General features: G+C 48.4%; 1 protein-coding gene across 4 annotated transcripts in view; it reads right to left on the bottom strand.

The window, feature by feature from the left end:
- WNT11 (Wnt family member 11) overlaps positions 1-22352 on the bottom strand; it is a 33655-nt gene that overhangs the window by 7867 nt on the left and 3436 nt on the right. For 2 of the 4 annotated variants that reach the window (XM_083810945.1, XM_083810943.1), the window contains exons 2-5: positions 21381-21591; positions 11933-12168; positions 9519-9796; positions 7759-8051 (exon numbers count right to left, since the gene is read on the bottom strand). In XM_083810945.1, the coding sequence (XP_083667071.1) occupies positions 7759-8051; positions 9519-9796; positions 11933-12168; positions 21381-21463 (890 nt within the window). In that variant the 5' untranslated portion in view covers positions 21464-21591. Of the gene's footprint in view, positions 1-7758; positions 8052-9518; positions 9797-11932; positions 12169-21380; positions 22128-22352 lie in introns of those variants that run through there. The other 2 variants (XM_083810946.1, XM_083810944.1) reach the window with 2 other exon arrangements.

The following is a 22352-nucleotide window of genomic DNA, read 5'->3' as shown; positions in this document are numbered from 1 at the left end:
TTTCTTTCTTTTCTTAAACAAACTGAAACAAAGTTAGCTTCTCAGCTGTAACTAGCCATACAAAAAGCAAGTGGGGGAAGACAAAGGAGCCCGAAGACCAGAGTTTACCCACAGAAGCTGCCCCCAAGCATCTGCTTTCAGAGCCCACGGCTGCGATCTCAGCAGGCTCCCTGCTGATGGGTTAAGTTCAGTCTCATTTGTTTTGGGCCCGGTCCAGCACAATTCCAGCAACTCGGAGAAATGCCCTGCTCCCGAGTCTCGGAGAGAAAACATGAACACAGGCGATTGCATCTTAACACAACACCGTAACCTCTAGAAGCACTTGGAAGACCAGTGAAAAACGATGCTTCGGCCAAAATCCCAGCCAAGGTCCTGGCTCAGGAACAGGCTTTCACGTTGCCACGGTGCTTTGTCCTTCTTTATGCAAGAAGGGAGGAGGACAGCCCTGCTGACTGGACAAATCCTGCTCAATCTCCTTGTCCAAAACTCCCCTTTCCAGCCCTCTTTGCAAAAACACTGCCGTGCATCTCTCCCTGAGCCCCAACAGCTTCATCACGGGGGTGGTCTCTGGCACAGAAGGGCAAGGACGTCCTGGTAACTCTAAGAGTCTTCCCCGTCTCACATCTCTAAGCCATCTCACCGTTACCTCCTGGGGGATTTTCATTTTAAAATGTCCATTTTGCTCTCTTGCAGAGGGGGGAGGAGGTCTGCTGCTTTGTTCTGCAGTGAGCTGCAGAAGGAATTTCAGCTGGAAATCTAAGTACAGCAGGCAGGAGCACAAAGCGAACGGCAGCTTGCTCAAGCTCTCCTTAAAACCACCTGAGCCATGTGTTAGGAGAACTTGAGCAAGATTTTCTAGTCAAAAGCAAGATCAGTGAGCCCTCTATGTGGAAACCATCCACCTTCTACCATCCTGCTTAGGATTGCTCTTTCAGATCTCTTAGGGCCTTGCAAGAGTGCAGGTACATTAAAAGCTGTGGGAAGATGCCACATACTTTCACCGTGAATGCCAGTTCCCTTCTGTCCCATCAGCAGATGACAGGATAGTTTTTGGTTGCCCAGCTGGCATCTGAGAGCCAAACTGGGGCCTGCTCTCTCCTGTGTCACCTGCAGTAATGCCATGTGGCAACAGGGACGTGCTAGGCATCCGCTGGGACCTCACTCCCGAAGTCCTATTGAAAAGTGGGAGCTGCTTACAGGGACATAAGAAATGTCCCGCCTGGCCCAGCACTCTGCGATGGCTGCGGGAGATGCTATTTAGAGAGGAAAACACGAATCTGGCCACTTTCTGTAGTCTTCCCCCTCACACTCCACCAGCATCTGGGCTGTTGCGTTAGGGATGACAGAGGATACATTCCTGTTTGACCTCGCAGGATCCCCTCTGTGGGCATGTTGGCCATGGGTTTGTCTCATCCCTTTCTGACCGCAGGGAAACCACCTGTCTCCATGAACTCCAGCAGCCACAAGTCCCAGAAGACACTACTGCTGTGTAAAGAAATACTTTCTTTTCTCTCTTTTAGATCAAGTTCCTAGTCGTTTCTCTAGTGCCCTTTGCTCCGGTAATGTCATGCTGCACAGCGGTACATAAAGGAAAGAAAAATAATTCGAGTCCCCCAGGAAGTATGTAAAACAATGGGCATTGCTAAAAATACATCAAAGTGCACAATTTCATGTACGATTTTGAGGGCAGGATCTTAACTACTTTTAAATTGCTTTCTCATCCACAAGGAATATCTGGAGACTGACACTGAACAACTGTACAAAAGAGAGTTATCAATACCTCATGTCAGCAAGGAGATGTCAAGGGAGATCCTGGAACCAGCCTGTATTTTCATTAAAGAATAGAGAGAAACCTTACAAGCCTGTGGATAATGCTGGGGCAAAAGGAACCGAGAGCGTTTTGTGAGAGTGGATTAAAATGCAAAGCAAGCAACACACTTTGAGAAAGATCCAGATAAATGTGGGAACATTCCCAGGAGAGTCAGAGGAGCAGTTCAGAAAGCAGAAAAGGTTGAAGGAACTGGCTTAGAGAAGTGAGTAAGAGCTGACTCCCCATCTACAAAAGATTATTGCAAAAAGGAGAGAACAAATGTTCTTTATATGCAGAGGAAAGAGGACAAGAAATGACTGGTTTGAATTGGAAAAATAAAAAATCAAAATAAGAATCAGGTTAAGACAAACATAGTTCTAAGGATAGTAAAGCTCTGGAACAGGTTGTTCTAGAAGCTGTTTTTTAGGGAGTAGATAAACACCTTTAATAATGGGCCAGGTATTCTCAGTTCAGTCTCATTGCTAAAATGATCGGGCTCTGTGGAGTCATTCCCAGTCCTGATGTTCTCTAACTCAACACTAGTTTGAGGCAGAGAGACTAAATATGTTTAGGAGAGCTGGCTTGTTTTTTTCCCCCGAAATTCACTATCCACTGCAATTTTACTATGTGAAATTATATTTAACCTCCAGAACGCTCATTATTCACAGAAGTTTTCAGGTCAAATTCAGGTTTCTCAAAGTGGGAAGGATTCAAACTTCCCTGGGGCTTAAATGAGAAAAAGCCCAAGAAGGTACAGGTGGGCCAACTACTGAAATTGGTGCCAACCACGAGCATGTTACCTTGGGAAGGTGGAAATGGCGGGTGGAAGGAACAGAAAGGTCCTATTTTTCTGACTTTTCTTTGGTTTAAACTTCTGGAACACTCACAAAGGAATTTTTGTTACTAGTTATTTGCTATTTGTTGAGTCCCATGAACAAAAGGTAGCACATCAGTTCCAAAAATTGGTAAACCATCACACAAATTATAACGAAATCAAAATCTAAGCTCAGCGTATTGTTCCTTGTGCTCTCACTGAGCAATGGAAACTTAAGGAGGGTCTAATAAAAACCAAACACCAAATGCTGTTGTCTACCCATAACCACCACTCATCCCCCTCTAAGTGTGGGTGCTTCTGCTAAGAAATTTAATTGCCCGCATAATCACACGATGCAAAGCACTCAGGCAGATGAAAGGCAGAGTGACTGGACACTAATGGGGTCAAAACAAAGGGTTGTCATTGAACATTGAAGACCACTGGGTCCTTGTTTCATAGCATTTAATCAACCTGGATGTCTGGACCACCAAAATGCCAAAGAGGTAGCCACCAGCCACTAACTCCTTGCAGCTAAACGAGTCAACACTGAGCAGCATGTTCAGTTAACTCCATGCATGTTCCTATCCATTAAAAGAAATCAGCATAAGACACCTCGGGAGAGAGTTAAGACTAATATTTTATATTGCAGAAATAAAAGAGCCAATACATAAGCAAGGAGCAACCACCAAAGTATGGCCGCGTTCATTGCCAAAGTCAGCTAAGGAGTGGTGGCTGAGCACCCCTGCCTAGCTTCAGCACGACATTGCAGCCTGATTTCTGTGGCATTAAGACAGCTCCTTCCCATCTTCAGCACGGAGGAAGCCGCATTCGCTTGGCTCCAAGGCTTCTCTGGGAAAGATCAGTAATAAACAGCTCAGTAATCTCTGCAAGGCCTCGGGGGCTGGAGACTTTTCTATGCATGGCAGAATTTCCCTTGCCTTGGATTCCTTATGGGACCTTAAACAGCCTTTGAAATACGACACGTTGCACCCTACTGATAAAGAAGGTTAATACTTTTGCCTTTTTTCTCACAAAAGAGGTCCCATTTTTATAATCTACTATTATTTATCTTCTGCTTGAAGCTGATAACAAATTTTTCAGGCAGGAGAAACTGAACTATGTCGTTAAAAGACGAGTTATAGGGTGTTTATTTCCAAGAAGGCTCTGAAACAGGAATATATATAGGATATGCATTTCCCTGTGGTTGACTTGTATCGAAAGTCATACAATCCACATGCTGCTCCACCGATCAGCTTCTTTAGATTTGTCTCCAGATGATTTTTATTTGCTACGAAAGCGTGATGGTGGCAAACAAACACACGGAGTTTGGCTGCAATCAGTGCGGGTTGCAGCAAGCCTGTTTGCAGGAGCCTCGGACACCAGTTGCAAAACTCAGCTCCTTAATCAGATTTTGAGCACTTCAAAGCGTTGTGAGGCTTCAAATCACAGGTTTGGGTTCAGCTCCCTGGCTTTGAAATCTGGGTACACCCCAACTGCTTGGAGGCATGCAGATTCCCAAACCATTTCTAATTTCAACATGGAATTAAGAAAGGCTAGGATGTCTTAGAAAACACTGCAGGGTCTTTCTGAATAAGGCTTTGAAAAGAAGTGAAGTGAAGAGCCCTGAAAGGCTTTTGAGTAATTGGGCTCACGTTTTCTGAGTGGATTTTCACGCGGTTGCACTATAAAGTTACTTGATTCCCTTTCCTGCCTGAGAAACACACAATATGCCTGAGCCATGTGAGGGATAATTACAGAGATGGAAGCAACTGATTAGATTATCCCTTCCACCCACCTGCCAGTGCAGGATTGTTCCCTACAGCATACATGGAAACCCAATATGTCCAAGGTGCTGCAACTAAGCCATCAAACCTTGCCCTGCTTCTTGCGTGCTTCTAGCAAGCACCAGACCTGGGGGAGAGGGAGAGCAGAACGGACCTTTCCTCCACGTCAAATGAAACAACTCACGTTTTGTAAGGAACGTGCAATAATCTGAAGGTTTTAAATCCAGTAATGGGAAAATGGGTTGTTAATCATAGAATCATAAAATCATGGAATCAGAGAAGGATTTGGGTTGGAAGGGACCTTAAAGACCATTTAATTCCACACCCCTGCCATGGGCAGGAACAGCCCAGGCTGGGCACTGCCAGGGCTGGGGCACCCCCAGCTCCTCTGGGCAGCCTGGTCCAGGGCCTCATCACCCTCACAGGGAAGAATTTCCTCCTAACATCTAATCTAAATCCACCCTCTTTTAGTTTAAAGCCATTACCCCTTGTCCTGTCACTACACTCCCTGAAAAAGTGTCCCTCTTCAATGGGAACCTCTCTTAATGGGAACCTCTGTCTTCTACACCCCTTCAGAGGCAGAAATTGAGGCTGGAATATGCTGAAGCTGCCCAGAGGTCTCCTGGAGCACAGTGAGATAGGTCTGCACCATGACATCCTACAAGGAAGTCCCACACCCCTGTTCATGACCCAAAAGAGGTCAAAGAGGGAACAGGCAGGTGGTGGAAGAATAGAAGAGAGGAGAGAAAACAAACTGAGGGACCACCACTAAAATCCCTTTTTGATTATGTTTGCTGTAAAAGACCTTAAAAATTAACCTAGTAGGAAACAGCGGGATTTCCCCAAAAAATTTTGATGTGCAGAAGGATAAAATGTTAAGATGCCTCCGGGACTTGACTTATAAAATAAAAAACCTGTTTGGGCTATTTCCATGTGAGTGTTTTACATCTTTTGGGGTAAGCATAAGCCATGCTTTTTTTTCCTGCCCTCTCCCACAGCAGCCTGTTTGTGTTCCTGCTCCTTGTCCCTGTCATTAGCCACTATCTACAGCTGGAACAGAGCCACTGCGTTTAAAATACATCAAATGCCCTCTCCGTGAGAGAAAAAATTGTAGAGGAAAAAAAGGTATCCATGGGAGAAGGAGAAAGAAGAATAAACCCAACACATTGTGGAGGTTTTATACTTCTTTCCTCTAATTTCTCATTGTGGGGGTTTTATACTTCTTTCCTCTAAAACAAAGGGCTGCCGTGGCTTGTGTTACACTTGTCAATTCTGAGACACCAGGCATCTTCTCAACTGCATTGAAAATGAATGTAACTGCACATGACCTTACAGCTTGGCCTGAGAGAGACCTACAGCTCAACACAGGTCTGTCTCGCCCTCCTCCCCTCCTTCATCGTCATCTTGCACATCCAAGAGTAAGGAGTATTTCTTGACAGGTTCCTTCTGAACGTCATCCCCTCCTGCCTTAATATCTCACTCCTCTAAATCCTCACTCAATCTCACTTCCCCTGGACCCTTGCCTGGAAGGCTCACAATCACTGCTGTCGCCCAGCTCAGGATAAACAGATGCCTGCAATACACATTTTCCTATCCCCAAGAAAAAAAAAAATCATTCAAGATCTTTACGTATTTTTCATCACTAATTAGGATAAAAAGGCAAAATCTCCTGTAAAATGAAATTAGATGAATAGAAAGTAACACCTCCCTCCCCTCTAAAAGGATTTCAGCTCATGGAAAATGTTTCATTTGGCAGACCTCTAATGAATTCAGTTTGTTTTTCACACAACCTGTTGATTTCATGCAATTCCTATAAAACCAATTTCCAAATAACCTCCCCAATTTTTTTTCATTGCAAAACAGCGTGTCCCAACAAAGAGGTCTTTTTCAAGACACGAGTTTGTCAAAATCCATGCAAATCCACAAAAACATCACTTCCACTTACATGACATTTTCCTTCAGAAAACAATCTCGGCACATGCAGTGCCCTACAGTCCTCAGTGACTCATAAACATCTTCATTGCTAATTACTGCTCCACCGCTGGACTGGGAATGAACGAGCTATTGTATGGCAGTCCAGCCATTCCCTGCAGTCCTGGTGGAGGATACAAAGCTCTAACTGTCACCAAACAGCAGAGGACAAAAAGGACACACTTCCCATAAGCTGCCTCACTCAACTGTCATCTTTACCAGGTTGGCTCCACCAGATAAAATGTTGATTTATTGTCTGTAGAATGGTGGTTCCAGATTAAAGGACCATTGCCAAAGGGTATCGTCTAAAGACCATTCACCAAACATTGCTTGAAAGAAAAATATCCCAAAAAGATGCATCTTTTGTGCATTTGAGTCATTTATTTCACTTCTCTGACATTAAAATCTTCTCTCCACTTAACTTCTCAATACACAATGGAAAGACCACTGCGTCCAATAAGAGTTAAAATAAAGACACCCAAAAAAAGGGCAGGTGCATGCCTTGCAATGTGACTACATGAGACTGCACCACAAAGTATCACAAAGAACAAAGAAGAATTAAGGGAACTATCTGAAGGAAGCCAAGTAAGCAGGCAGCAACATTAAGCCATCTTGAAATCCAGCTGTTGTATGCACTTAACAAAAATCCTGGAAATTCTGCAAAATTCTGGAAGCACAACTATTTGGCTGTTAGAGGGTCTGCTGCCCACCAGTGGAAATGATTTGTCAAAGAGGGAATTAAACAGATCATGGGAAGACACACGCATGTCTGCTTCCTGTTGAAGGGACAGCATTGTGCCCACTGTGGGTTTGGGTGTGATGACCTTAAATCACCAGTCTTAATAGGATGAAGACATACCTATGCATAAACACGAGACAGAAATACCAGGAGTTTTAAACGGCAGTGGAAGAAAAATCCTAAATATTAATCTTCTTAGGTGACAGGGCTTTTTTAAGGCTGCGTGCAAGCACTGGTCCGAATTGGGTTATCACTTGCCTGCTTAGGGGAACCTTCAAGTAGAGTAACACCTCACCACATGAGCAAGGGTTGGGTTGCAAGAGGGACTCAATAAAGTAAAAATCAGCTGCTTGATCAGTGCACCTGCTGAGGTGAGCTGCATAAATGGCTTTCTAAGAAGATTTCAGAAGGTATCCTGTACCTGCCAGTATAATGGAAAAGGTGCCTATAGCCCTGTCTCGGCTGCAACACCACAAAAAGCCTCGAGCATCTGTGGACCATACTGTTCATTAAGATGTTCTTTACCTGCACGCATGTGCTACCTCCACAGTTATTTACCTCTTATTCATACACGGTTCCCTCTGCCCCTTCCTTCTTTGGGGTGCAGAGTGCAGTCAGCACCCGCTGCGGAAACCCTCACCTGTCCTGGGTCCCGTGCGACCCCACTTTCTCGTTCTTCATGCAGAAATCAGGTGAGCTCTGTAGGTAAATCAGCTCTGTCTCTTTAACCGGCCTGATATCAATATCCTTTGGCACGAGGTATTTGCGGGTGCCCATGGGCCGGTGAACGACCTTGGTGGCCGATAAATACTTGTTTTTGAGGTCCAATGCAATGTCTCGCAGCTCTTGAAGGCCTTTCCAACAGGTCTTGATAGAGCATGACCCAGAAACTCCATGGCACTTACATTTCATTTCAAGAGAGGCTTTTAAGACCTGCAAAAAAGGAAGGCAGGAGTTAGGAAATGCTCTTAAGTCCAAATATCCCACAACCTTGCTAATGAAGATTCTTTCTTAATGGAGACTGCTATAAAAAAGGACTGCTGCTCTGATTTCTGCACATGCTAGGGCAGCTACTGTGCAGAGGGAATGAAATCCCACAGCTCTGTGGTGATCTCTGTCAGCCCAGGACTGCTTTCACCGGGTGCTTTTCACACCTTTGCAGCCAGCAGACCAAAGAGTACTTTGAATTTTGATGAGATATCTGCATGGGGCTGCATTTACACCCTCTGAATTCTTAAGGAGCTGAAATTCAAAGCAATCCATAAAGATATATAACATGCATTTCTGCCTCCTGCAGATTTAAGTATTGAGTAACAGATGTCAAGGCTTTGATGAATTCAAAGCACCCTGACCCTGCCTTTCTGCTGGCCATGGGGCCAGAAAAACATTTTACTTTGGTACATCTCTAATTTTACGACTGTAGGAAATGGCAGGGAACGCTGACAGGAAAGGGTGAATCCACCAGCCATGACAACACTGTCCCAAATGAAAATTTGCCCATTGCAATTAAAACAAAAACTCAAGACATTGTAATAATAATAATAATAATAATAATAAACAGACACAAAGGGAATGCAGGGAATGGTAGAGAAAAACACCCAGAGGAGGAAGGGTTGTGCTCTGCAAAGGTAAGTTCAGCCGGTAGCTACACAGAAAGCTGCCAATGAGCTCAGCATGCTCCAAATTTTATCTGCTTCAGCGCCTGAGAGCAAGCAGCCCTGGAAGGATCAAGCTGTGTGGTAGGACCAGAGCTGGGAACTGCTGAAGCCTCAGAGATGGGTGCAGGGCTCACCTTTATCATCCCCCACCCCAATTTCTCCAGCTGCACGGAGGGCTGCAGCAGGGATTTGCTCCCTGGTGCATGCCAAGCACCACGCATGGTAAGCGTTATCCCTGCGTTGGCACACCCACAGGATGCAAGCTGTTAAAAGCAGCTTGTGCCAGATATGGGAGTAATCACTAGCGAAGCAGTTTGGAAAGGAACAAATCAGCCCTCCTGGCTGCAGGGATGGCTGGGAGGCAGCTGCTGCTGGACACGTCTGGCAGATGATAATCCTCCGCGCTTACACAGCACTTCACATGTGCAACGCCCTTGGCAGAGCACTACGGGACCCGTCCCCACCACACCTCCTGGGGTAAGCAAGCCAGAGCCATCCTTGGCTGCGGATAGGTGGCAATGAGACATCCCACCCACGGTTCTAGAGGGCTGCTGTTAGCATTCAGGGCCTCCTGAGTCCCAGCATGAGTTATATAGCCAGAGTCTTCAGCAGGCCAAAGGAGTTCAGAGCAATCTGGGAGAAACCTGCTCCTTTCGCTAGCTGATAGAGACACTGAACCTCACAGAGCGACCGACCACTACAGATGGTTGTACAAGTACAATAACTCTCGTGGATTTGTTACCTGTCTCCCTACTTCACTGTTGTGCAGATGCATCAGTTTATTGGCTTGTGATCCTGATTTTTTCATCTTCATGGGAGCATCTGAAAATTTGGACCCCATGATAAGACCATAGTTGAGGTTGTCTGCACATCCTCCCCATCGATACCCAGGTCCAGGTGTCTCACCTGGGATGGGACCACAGGAACAGCCAGGGAGGTCCCCGGTGGTGCAGGCTCTGGCAATGGTGTGACTGATGGCAGCAGCAGAAAGGGCATACACAAAGGCTGACTCCCTTGTGCCTGGAAGAGACAAGAACTCCAACTCAGCCTCCTGGGACAGCTAAATGTCTCCCCAAAAGAGACTCGCATAATCTCTGCCCCACAGAACACCAAACACACCAACTCGCTGCAGCTGAGAACTCTCATATCATCATCATCTTGGAGAAAATCTCCCCAAAAAGCTCTTCAACTTGTGAAACAACATCCCAGCAGGGCAAGGAGGCACATGGATTCACGCAACTTGTCCACTGTGGTGAGATTTGCTCTTGAAGCATGTGAGGAATCACAGAATCACAGAATGGCTGAGGTTGGAAGGGACCTCTGCAGACCACCTGCTCCAACCCCTACTGAAGCAGGGGCACCCCAAGCAGGGTGACCAGGACCGTGTCTAGATGGCTTCTGAGTATCTCGAAAAAGGAAGACTCCACAGCTTCTCTGGGCAGCCTGTGCCGTTGTACAGTACAGCAGAGAAGTGTTTCCTGATGGAGGAAGCCCCCCATGGATTATCCTGCTTCCTTTTGTCCCTGTGTGCAAGGATGCTCTGACCCATAAGAGAGCTGTCTGGACAGCCTCAGGGGTAGCATGTGCTGTTTGCAAATCTGAATGTTGTGAAAAACAGCTCCACAGCTGTTAGCAAGTGCTCCATGACTCCTTGGGGGCCAGCAATAGCCAGCACTTCTGCCATTCACCAGCCACACGGGTCCTCCCATGACTGTGGTGCAGGTTCAAGCCTGCAGAGCGCTTGCTAGACCAGTCCTTTTGGGAACTACAGACCAGTCAGCCTCACCTCTATGCCTGGGAAGATCATGGAACAGATCCTGGAAGCAATGTCAAGGCACATGCAGGACAAGGAGGTGATCCCAGAAAGCCACCACGGCTTCACCAAGGGCAAATCGTGTCTGACCAATCTGGTGGCCTTCTATGATGGGGTGACTGCATTAGTCAATGAGGGAAGACTGACCAATATCATCTACCTGGACTTCTGGAAGGCCTTTGACACCGTCCCATATGGCATCCTGATCTCCAAATTGGAGAGAGATGGATTTGATGGGTAGACTACTCAGTGGATAAGGAGTTGGCTTGAAGGCCGCACCCAGACAGTGGTGGTCAATGGCTCCATGCCCAGGTAGAGGCTGGTGACGAGTGGTGTACCTCAGGGGTCAGTCTTGGGACCAGTCCCGTTTAATATCTTTGTCAGTGACATAGAGAGTGGGATTGAGTGCACCCTCAGTAAGTTTGCAGATGACACCAAGCTGAGTGGTGTGGTTGATAAAACAGGAAGAAGGGATGCCATCCAAGGGGACCTGGACAAGCTTGAGAAGTGGGACTCATGAGCCAGCAGTGCACGCTTGCAGCCCAGAAGGCCAGCTGCATCCTGAGGAGTGGCCAGCAGGGCGAGGGAGGGGATTGTCCCCCTGGGCCTGCAGCGCTGCGTTCAGCTCTGGGCCCAGCACAAGGACACGGAGCTGCTGGAGCGGGCCCGGAGGAGGCCGCGAGGATGCTCAGGGGCTGGAGCAGCTCTGCTGTGGGGCCAGGCTGAGAGAGCTGGGGGTGGTGGGCCTGGGGAAGAGAAGGCCCCGGGGAGAGCTGCCAGCGGCCTGCCAGGGCCTGCAGGGGGGGCAGGGAAGCTGGGGAGGGACTCTTTGTCAGGGCTGGGGGGACAGGACGAGGGGCACCGGCTGGAGCCTGGCAGGGGGGAGGCTCAGGGGAGGCGTTGGGAAGAAATTCTTCCCTCTGAGGGCGCTGAGGCCCTGGCCCAGGCTGCCCAGAGGAGCTGGGGGTGCCCCAGCCCTGGCAGTGCCCAAGGCCAGGCTGGGTGGGCTGGGGGCAGCCTGGGCTGGGGGCAGGGCAGGGGGTTGGAATTAGATGATCCTTAAGGTCTCTTCCAACCCAAACCATTCTGTGATTCTAGTGAGACCAGCAAACCAGACTGATGTCATGCACCTTAAGAGCTGTGGGAGGCCAGGTCTTGGATTCAAGAGCTCCTGGGCACAGCTGGCAGCACAGAGATGAACGTGGTCTCAGAGAGCAGGCCCACCACACCATGCAGTCCTTCCACATCCCCCTGGCAGCACGACCCTTCCCCAACACGCATACACACACGCTGGCCAACTCTACTCACTCATGTCCCTGGCTGAGCCCAGCAGTGGTGTTTACCTCTCTCTAAGTCCAGCAGGTAGTTTGGAGCCAGCTCAATGGATGAGCAGTTCCACCGCATGTCTGAGAAAGTTTTACGACAGGTCTTTATCACTTCCCGGGCTGCCTGGATGATGGTCTGCATCAGCTCCAGGTTGCTGCGGCACAGCTGCACCTGGGAAACCACCAGGCCTTCGAGCTGCTTGCAGTGCTGGGTTTGATTCAGGGCCAAAGCCGAAGGAGTCTTGGACAGAGCTCTGAGGAGACAAGCACATGCAAAAAGGCATTAAAACCCACAAAAAGCTAATCTCCAGGTCGGTATTAATTTCTCCAGTATCTCTGACCCAGCAAATGTTTTGGCCTGCGTTCATCTGACCTAATATTAGCTACCTGCAAATTATGTGCCTAGTTTAAGATGGTAAGAGAGATGGGCAACTTTTAAAAGTGATTTATCTCAGCTAAAGTAGGTGTTGAAGATGGGTGGGAAGAGTCACCTTCTAAACCTGTGCAATTCCCTACATCATCTAGAGGAGCCTGAACAAAAGCTCCTGGGGCGTATGCCAAGTTGACTAAATGCGTAAATTCTTGTGGGAAGGGGTTTTTTTGGTGAAGAACGAAGAGGACAGACCTCCCAACAGAGTGAAAAATGACCCATCAGTTCCACGATAACAGAAAGCTGGGTCTTCCAAGACTGTGGTATTCAGAAAAAAAAAAAAAAAAAATCAGGTTGGTGCTATCAGTGTTTTGCATTCAGCATCTGTCTCACACACTCTCTAAGGATTATGCTAAATGTCATGTGATTAATTATGGAGAAAATCCTCTGCAAGGCCTAGGGGAAAGCCACCAAGTTTGCAAAACAGATGCTTTCCCTTAGAGTTAACACCAAGGGCCTCCACCAATTCCATTGCAGTTGCACTTAGATAAGTCTGTTTCTCTAGTCTCCAAAGATTTAGTGCAGAAGCACAAGGCAAATATGTGCAAAGAGACTATCATGATCAGAACTAAGAAGGGATCCACTAAAACCAGAAGGCATGTTACCATGGAAGAAGCCATTAATACCCCATGGACCCCAATGGTTATTTTAGGGTGCAATTGTCAACGTTTCACACTCCAGGTAAAAATAAATAAATAAAAAATAAAAAGCAAATGGTGCCATGCATCGGAGTATTCTGTGCTTTTCTTTCCCAAGCACCCAGAGAGATCAGCAGAAGCCTGGTGTGTAACTCTCTTTGTATCTTTATGACCTGCTTAGGGCAGTCATAAATGTTATTCGTTCCCATAAAACAACTTTCGAGCTGGCTGCATCAGTAACTGGCATATGATCCTGGCAACACAACTGCCTTAACACATATTTCCTTCTCTCCTTGTTAAATGTGTTGCCTTTCAGTTTCATCCTAAGCCATCTTGGTTAGTTTGGCATACTAGCAGACACATTTCTGGGCATATTTCACTTTATTGCTGTAACATCCCCGTCCTTCAGAAGTTAAATGAGATGGAAATGGAGCTAAAAATGAGCCCTAACCAAGATTGGGGATATTAGCTCTGATCTCCAGTTTTCAGGAAAACACATCTATGTTCCACCGACTCCCTCAAGGTTGGCTTGAACCAGCTGCTGTGTATGTTGGAGCTCTCCCCGGGCTGCACATAACTGCTAACCCCAACCCTTCCTTGAGTGAGGAAAAGCTCAAATCCTTGCTAGTGCTGAGCAGGGCTGCGCTGACAAATTCCCAGGCGGCTGGAATCTGGCATTTCTGGCACTAGATAATCAGTGGCAAACTTGGAAGGGAAACCACCACTCTGCTAGCAATGTAAACTTATACATCATACATATATTTAAAGAGGTCTATTAAATATACAGAGAGCAGAAGTTTGGTCCAGTGAATTGCAAGGGAAAGAAGAAAGCTGAGGATCTAATTGTCAGAAATTCTGCCCTGTCGTTCATCTCTGTTCCTTGCTCACCAGGGACAATGTTGGCTGCATGAAGGGGGGGTACCTCCAGAAGGCACCTCGCCCTGCCGTAGATGTGGATCGGTGCTGGACTTGATCTGGTGGTGAGTGACAAAATATGTTGGTGATATTCTGGGTGTTCAGGGAGCTCAGAAATATCACGTCTCTGAAGGCAGAGGGGCAGGTGACTTGGGACAATCTTGGGACTGCAAACCTCCATAGTGTGGACTTAATGATAGTCCTTCAGATCCTTCTTTACCCCATGGAAATAAAGAGTTCTTAGGGTGTAATTAGCTGATGTTCATCAGAAAGCTACAGCAGGATAAGATGATAAACCCTGGAAGAGCCCTTTTTCTGCACTGGCTATAGGGGGAACCCAGGCACTAAGCTCGGATGCAGACATCTGGACTGTATAAGAACAGGGATGGGTGAGATGAGTCCAAACCCTAGCACTTGGCTCCAGAAACCTGTGAAAACTTATCCCAGAAAACCTATCAGCAACTCTCAGGAATGGGCTGAAATGCAAATCAGGCAAGAGGCCAAAGCAGCTCGCCACTAATAGAGTAGGAATGATAAATACTCCAGCACAGTACACCCCGAGCAGCAAAATAAGCAGGCAGGGTGAGGCAGGCTTCACAGCCTGAGCTTCAGGCGAATGGGGAATGCTCCAGGTCTCGGAGAGAGGCCAGACCATTGGGAGCAGCGCTAATCAGAGGTGCCAAGTGAGGCTGCAGAGGCTTTGGGTTGTCCCAGCTGGCCCTGGCCGTCCCTCAAGGAGGATTCATGTGTCTGATAGATCCTGCACCACATCTGCTAGCCCTGTGTAGAGGTCTTGGGTGTCTTTAAAGGACCTGGAAGTCTATATTGATGCACCTGCCTCTCACCATTACAGATAAACCAGGAACAACAAAGAAAACCACCTTGAAGTTGGGATGAGAGCTGAATTCAGACTGAAGCTCACCCCAGGTGTGAAAAAAGGGAACTGTGGATGTATGAAGAGATCGCTGTAGTACGGTGTTATTACAGAAGGCCTGAAATGGTCACCGCTGGAGAAGCAGATTTGCAATGCGACAAGAGAGAAATTCACTTTATGGAAGAGGGGAAAAGATCTGCCAGAAGGTCGGGAAAGGAAGTACTGTGGCCCCTTTGGGAAGAATTCGGTAAATGGCAGCAGTGGCTGTTCCTTGTCGAATGAGCCGAGCTCCAGGGAGCCCGCCAAGAATAAAAAAGCACGACGCAAGAAGGTGTTTTCTGAACATCTCCCAGGCCTGAACTTCATGCTTTTGCTTGTGAGAACCTATAATTGGAAACATCTCCAAGCGTCGGGAGGAAAAAGTAAAGGGTAATGGGGATGGAAAAGAAAACTCACAGTTATTGGAGTCACTTGCTGAGACCGAAAAGTGCATTTATAAATCACAGATTAGGAATGTGAGAGGCCTATTAGGTCATCTAGTCCATGCCCTGACAGCACAGGTTTGCTCAGTCTCTGTCCTACATTCATAAATGTCTTCCCCCATCCCCTTGTTGCTTTAAACCTTCCCCGTGGAAAGGCACCGGCCCTCCCTGCTCCCCAAATTCTGGCAACACCATGGGGGGATGCTCACCACTTGCAAAGGACAATGTTGGGGTGCCCATTTGTGGGCAGCAGAAAGGAAATTTGGTGGCGGGGGTGGGTCTCTACCCCATCTTCCCCAGCTCTGGGAGAGAAACTGGAGCCAAAGGGGCATAGGCAGCCCAAATAAAGGAGCCCTCAAGGGCACAGTTAGCAGAACAGACTTTAATCCTCAGTCTAGGAAAAAATCCCTGATAAAAACATTTGTTTGGACTCCCACACTTCATCTGAGAAGCAGCATACAAGGGTTTTACCTGCTGCCATCCCATAAATGTTGCTTTTCACATTTTCCTCCCGCTAACATCATGCTCCCCTCCCTTGACCCTCCTGCTCCATCCCTCATTCTCCAAATGGTGAGGACAACTGAAGGGTGGTTGTTTTTTCTTTTTTTCTCTTTTTTTTTTTATATAAATATATACACATTTGACCCATCCCTTTAAATAAACAGGCTCCAAACCAAACATCTCCTGCTTTATATATAGCATAGCAGGGCTTTCAATTGAAGTTATGGATACTGACAGAAAACCATAAACGTAATTACAGAGGAAATATGATGCATGGATGGATCATGACTTTCGTTTACTCTTTTAATTATCTCAGGCAGTTAATAAATTCATTTGGAAACATGAATGCTCTACAGTGTTAGGTCCTTTGAGAAGTAAAGACCCGGTCCTGCAGATCTGGGCTGCATGAGAAGACTATTCATAGGAGCAGCAGCTTGGGAAATGGACCTTCAGCTCTGAGCAGACATCAATGAAAGCCATACACGAGGCTTTACAAGGACAACTCTATATAGGACACTGCTTCTGGTCAATCCAAAGGGAGAGAAATTCCTTGAATCGAACAGGGAAGCACCGGTGCCTGTTAAAATGTCCTTAAAGGGTGGAAAGATCTCCTCTCCTTCTGATGTGGGGTCTCTCTGGAGAGCATCTCCCCATCCTCCCTTGTGCCATACAACCCAACAACACAACACAGAGAGACCACTGGTGAAGAGACAACACAGAGGGACCACTGGTGAAAGCATGAACTTCTGCTCCGAATTGTCTGCTTTGCTTTCTGTGAAGACACCCTCAATTTTACGCTTATTCTCAAACCCTTTAATTTTCTAGAGATTTGGGTGATACAAAAAGATTTAGGCAAAATTACATCACTGTGGAGAGATAAGTTTGTGGTAAGCCTGAATAAAGAGAGGCAGTAATTGCTTTTCTGTGTGTGCTAGACCTCATTTAAGGTTTTTAATCTGTAGGAGCTTCATTTTCTCAGGTTTTCAACTGCAAAGGGCTGGCAGGACTGTTATGGAGTCCCCATCTGAGTAGTCAGAGGCAGCCTATGGCCCTGCCACCCAGCCCTGCCACTGTTTGTGCAGGAGCAAGGATGCAGGGGAGCATCCTCAGTCCTGCCCTGAGGACTGCAAGTCCCAAAGTGGTTCAGCAAATACCCAAAGCCTCCTCAAACAGAGAAATGGGATTTATATAGCCAAAGGAAGAGAGAAAGAGGGAGGGAGAAAGAGAGAGGGAGAGAAAGAGAGAAAGAAACAAAAGAAAGGAGAGAAAGAAGAGAGAGAGAAAAGAAAGAAAAGAAGGAAAAGAAGAAAAAGAAATAAGGAGAAAGAGAAAAGAGGTGAGGAGGAGGAGGGAGAGGAGGAGGGGAAAAAAAAATCCCTGAAGTAAAAGCTTAAAATAAGAGTTGCTTTCAGATACGGTGCCAAATCCAGCGCTGGCAGCAGTGGGCACAAGGCCATTGACTTCCAGCCCAAGCTCGACTGAAGTCGATGCCAGCGGCGAGTTGGCTGCCCCGCCGCCGGAGGAAGGCCGTGGAGCTTTGTCAAGTTTTCCCGAGCTGCCTACGGAGCGAAGAGCGAACTTCAAAGCGGCCCCCCCCTCGCCCCCAGCCCGCTCCCCTCCTGCCATCCCCGTCCTGCAGTCCTTTCACGGCAGCTCATCTAGCAGCCCCCTTGCCAGGCAGACGGCTCCTCGCCGGCGCCCGTGCCCCGCAGTCCCGGCCCCCTCCCCGGCCAAAGTAGAGAAGCAGGCGCTGCTGGGAAGGACAAAATCTTTCCATTTTCTCCCCGGCTTCTTGAAAGTGGAGGGAGCACGCTGCTGGCTCTGGGAAGGTCTTGGTGGTGCAGGCGTGCTTGAGGTCAGTGAGATGGGGGAAATGTCAGGCTCACCGCCTTTTGGTCCTGAAGGGCTAATTTTGAACCACGGGAATTGGAAATGGAACATGGGAGGTGCCCTCTGCCCCTCAGGAAGCACTGCTGGGCTGGGCGGGTGCCGGAGCCCTGGCACAGGCTGCCCAGAGAGGGGCTGGGGGCTCCTCCTTGGGGATCTCCAGCAGCCGCCTGGACGTGGGGCTGGGCCCCCTGCTCGGGGTGGCCCTGCTGGAGCAGGGCTGGCACCACAGGGACCTGGAGGTCTCTGCCAGCATCAGCCACTCGGGGATCCTGTGAATTGGGCAGCTGTCAGTGCTACAAAACTGTCCTCATTTCAGGGAATGGTGCTCTTGTGGCCTGGAGGGCATGGGACATGTCCAGAAGGGACTGAGGGTCTTCCCAAAGTGGCCAAACAACACCTAATGATGGCATTCCTAGTGATACAGCTCACTGTCATGGGCTGAATTTGCAGGAAAAGAGGGAAAACAAAGAAAACCGTGCAAAAACCCCTCACTCCGTTCACCCTATTTGCAGCCACTCTTGCACCAAGGGTGACCCTCAACCCAGAGGGACCGTCCACCCCATGCCTCAGCACCCAGGGGAGGAGATGCCACCTCCAGCAAGCAAAAGCACCTTGAAAACTGCTCCATGCCCGGGTGTTGAAACATCTGCAGCGTGCACATCTGGCCGCAGCTCCCTCTAGTGCTCGTCTGTTTTCCAGCACTCCCCGATCAAGTTGCATCAGCAACCTGCTTGGCCAAGCCCAAGTCCCCCAGGGATGGCTAAAGGAGGGTGCAAGAGGAGGTGGGTGAGGTGACGGAGTTTCTACATGCTGGCCCTGAGACATCTCACATTGAAACCGATTGCTGCATCTCCTCCTCGGTTGCTGTGGTGGAAAACGAGCCCCAAGCACCACGAAGCTCTGCTTTAAGGACGGGAGTGGGTTTGCAAAAAGCAGCGTGCCAAAATAAGACTTTGAAGCTGATACACCCTGATCAGAGAGCTCTCCAGCTCTGGTCCTGCAAAGATCTGTCCGTACCCTGACTTTACACCCCGGCAGCTGCTGGGGCTGGGATGGAAGAAGATGAAAAGCGAATTTTCTCCTATAGCACGAGCAGGTTTTTGGGATGCCGAGCATCCACGCACCGTGCTGGGTGCTCGGCGGCGCGCGCCTCTGCGGCAGGGAAGGGCACGGTGCCGATTTACAACAGCTGGGGATCTGGACCACAGAGCTCATAAAAATAAGCCAAATAAAATAAAACAAATAGCTCCATTTTATGTTCTCCCCGCTTTTACTAATTTACAGGGGATATTCGTGTTACAGGAAAGTCCTAAATGGCTGAAAAGCGTGTTTTTCTTCCCCGCCTCCCCCTGCAATTACATCACGCGCTGAATCAAAATTGAATTTCCTATCGCCCTTCATATCAGTCGCTCCCTCTTCCTCCGACTTGCAGACCCGGCCCGCCAGGCTTTCTGCCCCAGCCCTCTCCAGGCCCGTAAACATCTGGCAGCAACCACCTCCTTATCTTCTCCCCCCTCCATCCCCATTCCTCTTTGAAGCTCGCTTCTGGCACCGTGCCTACAACAACGTCGCGATGGGCAGACCACGGAGACAAGCCCGCGACCAAAAACGCCTCCTCGTGCTTCCTTCCCTCTTCCTACCAGCCTCTCCCCTCTCCATCCACAAGGAGAATTTCACCCATTTCCACCCATTTCCAGGGATGGTCCCTGTGCCCCAAGGCTGGCAGCAGCCCGTGTCTGGCATCGCTGCAGCGGTGGAAAGAGAGCGATGGATGGGGGGAAAAAAATTGGCTGGTGGCTCTGTAGAAAAACAAGGGTGGGGAAGGGAGGAGAATGAAAAAAAAGCACTGCCACATTTCTTTGTGAAATCCCTGCTGGCAGCATCCCCGTTGCACGAGGTGCCCTGGGACGGGGAGCGCAGCTCTCTGCCAGGTTACAAACAGGTGTGAGGGCAGCCCGGCGGCGCATCTGGATGCGGTTCGTGCTTCGAATGCCACTTTAATCCCAGCTTTCATCTTCCCTACTCGCTTTTCAAGAGGGGGGATGTGTCGGCTGGGAAGGGGAGGAGCGGCAACCTCAGCGTCTTTGCCCCTCTGACTGCTGCCCCATCCCCAAAGAGAACCCTTGCAGCTTAACCGCTTACCGGCTGGAAGGATGCTTTCACCAGAAAATAGCTTTACAGACCTAGCCCTGCCTCACAGGCTTTGGAGGAGATGCCCACCCTGTGCAAGGTGCCGGGTAGAAGCAAAGCTGAGAGCCTAAACGCCCAACGAAGCTGGCAGAAAGAAGTAGCTGGGCCGTGCGGTGTAGCTGTGGTGACTGCTACGGGGTGTAAAGACAAGATGGAGAAAAACAAATCAGATCCTGGCTCCCCTCTGCTTCCAAGGTGGTCCTTGGAGTATGGAGTAAGTACAGTATTGGTACATGAAAGATTTACTAAAGTAGTCAACAAACCTTTCCTCCCACCTGACCATGTTCATTTGAACACCCTATGGAGGGATTCACCCTGATTCTCTTTATGTGTATAAAAGGCGTGTGAGTGATCTCAACCAGCTCCCCACAGTCCATGTCATCCCCAGAGGGCATCTCCTGATGTTCGTGTTGGATGTCTATCACTGGGGTGGGTGAGGAGCCACCGCGAAGGTCCTCTCCCCCCTGGCTGCAGGCAAGGCAGTTAAAACACTGCCTCCAAGACGCTGAATTTGCAGGTGTCCAAATTTAGAAGAGAGAAATCCCAACTTCATGAAAGCTGACGTGGGGAGGGTCTCGAGCGGCAAAGATTGGGGCAGTAAATTGGGAATTAGACATGGCACGGGGTCTGTGGTGGAAGGAGGAACACAGTAGGAACATTTTGCCCTAATTTCACTGCTGTCTCCAAGATCCTCACCTTGACACACTATCCCATGCACGACAGACCCTCCTTCTTCCTAAGCCATCACATTTTATCGTGCCTTCTACAGAAGGTGCTCACTTGAGGTTCGCCCACCTCCCACTATTTACCCTGCGCACAGCTTCAGACCAGAGCAAAAAGGACTGATTGCTCCTCCGGACAGGAAAGCAGATGGGTGCTGGAGGGGTTTGTTTGTTTATTTTGCAGTAAGCAACTAATTGCTTGCTTGCTTAAGCAAAGAAATGAGATAGCGATGTTTTCACTTTGTTTGCAGTAACATTACCTCCGAGGAAACTAGATCCAGACTTGACCACGCTCCCTGGTATTCCTTCACCCTCCTCTCCCCCCCCCCCCCCCCCGCTTCGTTTTTAACACCCTTCACCAAACCCAAAGGTTAAAAGGTCCACAAAAAAAACATGTTATCTGTCAAGCATCCCCTATGGCTGGAGATAGGCGGCATTATCTCAGCTGCCCTCCCTCCTGCTCTCAGCTCCTACTCAGCACGACCAGCGGTCCCGGCGGGAGACTTTCCCAGCATGATAGGAGCTGCAGCTAGAAACTTCATTAAGTGGCTGATGTGAGCATTCAAGTGTGCGCTTCTCTTTGGTAGCAATGAGGAGAAGGAAAAGCAACCCCAAACCATGCATATTTTGGAAAGACTGAGACATATTGTTAGCACAAGCCCCCGGTACACACTCTTGCAATCAATGAATGCTGGAGAAATGCAGCGCTCTCTGCTCTTTAAATGGCTTTACAGCCTGCCTCAAGCAGCACCGAGGGCTGCAAACCCAGGTAACAGAGCAGCAAGGACTAGTCTAAAAATGCTGAGAAATAGCCAGGTACTTACATCCATTTTATCCCAGAGCAAATCCCCGTCTGCAGAATCAAAGACAGAAAACCAGCTAACAAAAACTGCGGGCTCGGCTTCATTTTCCCCCACCGTCCCCCACTTTCAGAAGGAAATCAGCTTCTCTGAGGGAAAAAAAGGAGTCTTCCAAGTTTTCTGTGCAGTGTATTTCCTTCGGTGCGGGTCTTGCCCCTCCTTGGAGATGCACAACCTGAAAGGAGAGAGAGAGCACGAGCTCTGGTTAGCTCTGAAGCTTAGCAAGTCACTGCTAAAGAGGGATCTATTATCCAAATTGCAAAGGAGTGGTTTATGAATCACGGAGAAGTTTGGATTATCCCCTCCGAGTCCCCTCCCTCGCCAAGCCTTGATACAACCTTGCGAGTCAACAGACAGACAAAACGTATGGCTTGAATTACACCCTGAGTTATGGTCTGATTGTGTGTTTCCATTTAACCCTGCATATGGCAAGGCTTCATGCGCTGTTTCACTTTTTTTCCGCTCTCCAAAAGGTTTCTGCAAGTGCTTGTGAATAATAATAAGAAAAAAAAAAAAAGATAAATCTTTAGGTGAGCCCAAATCTTTAGCTCTTCATCTCTCCCTTCCTTCTCTCCGGAGTTTTTTCCCCTTTTTTTTTCTGCAGAGGAGACGAATTAGAAAAACTGCACTTCCCCACTAACGCAGGTGCCCGTGCCCTGCAGATGTTTCGGGCTGATCTGTTACAACAAAATGTGTTTTGCTCTTTCCCTTCTGCTTTCCTTCTCACCTCATTAACTCTGCCTCTCACTTCTTCCAAGTCCTCGGGCACCTGGCGCTGCGGCTTGGTAAACATGCAACCCCACTGCCGCCTCTGGGGAGCAGCCAGGAGGAGACAAAAGCCCCCCCCAAATCCCCCCTTTTTTCCTTCTTCATCCCAAACAAATAAACAAACCAGGTGCGGGACTCAAACTCTTAGAAGGGTCCTCTCTGTCTCCG

Source organism: Anser anser, assembly GCF_964211835.1.
Source record: "Anser anser genome assembly, chromosome: 1".
Lineage (NCBI taxonomy): Eukaryota > Metazoa > Chordata > Aves > Anseriformes > Anatidae > Anser > Anser anser.
Note: the sequence above shows the minus strand (reverse complement) of the source record. Positions and strands in the feature narration are given on the sequence as shown.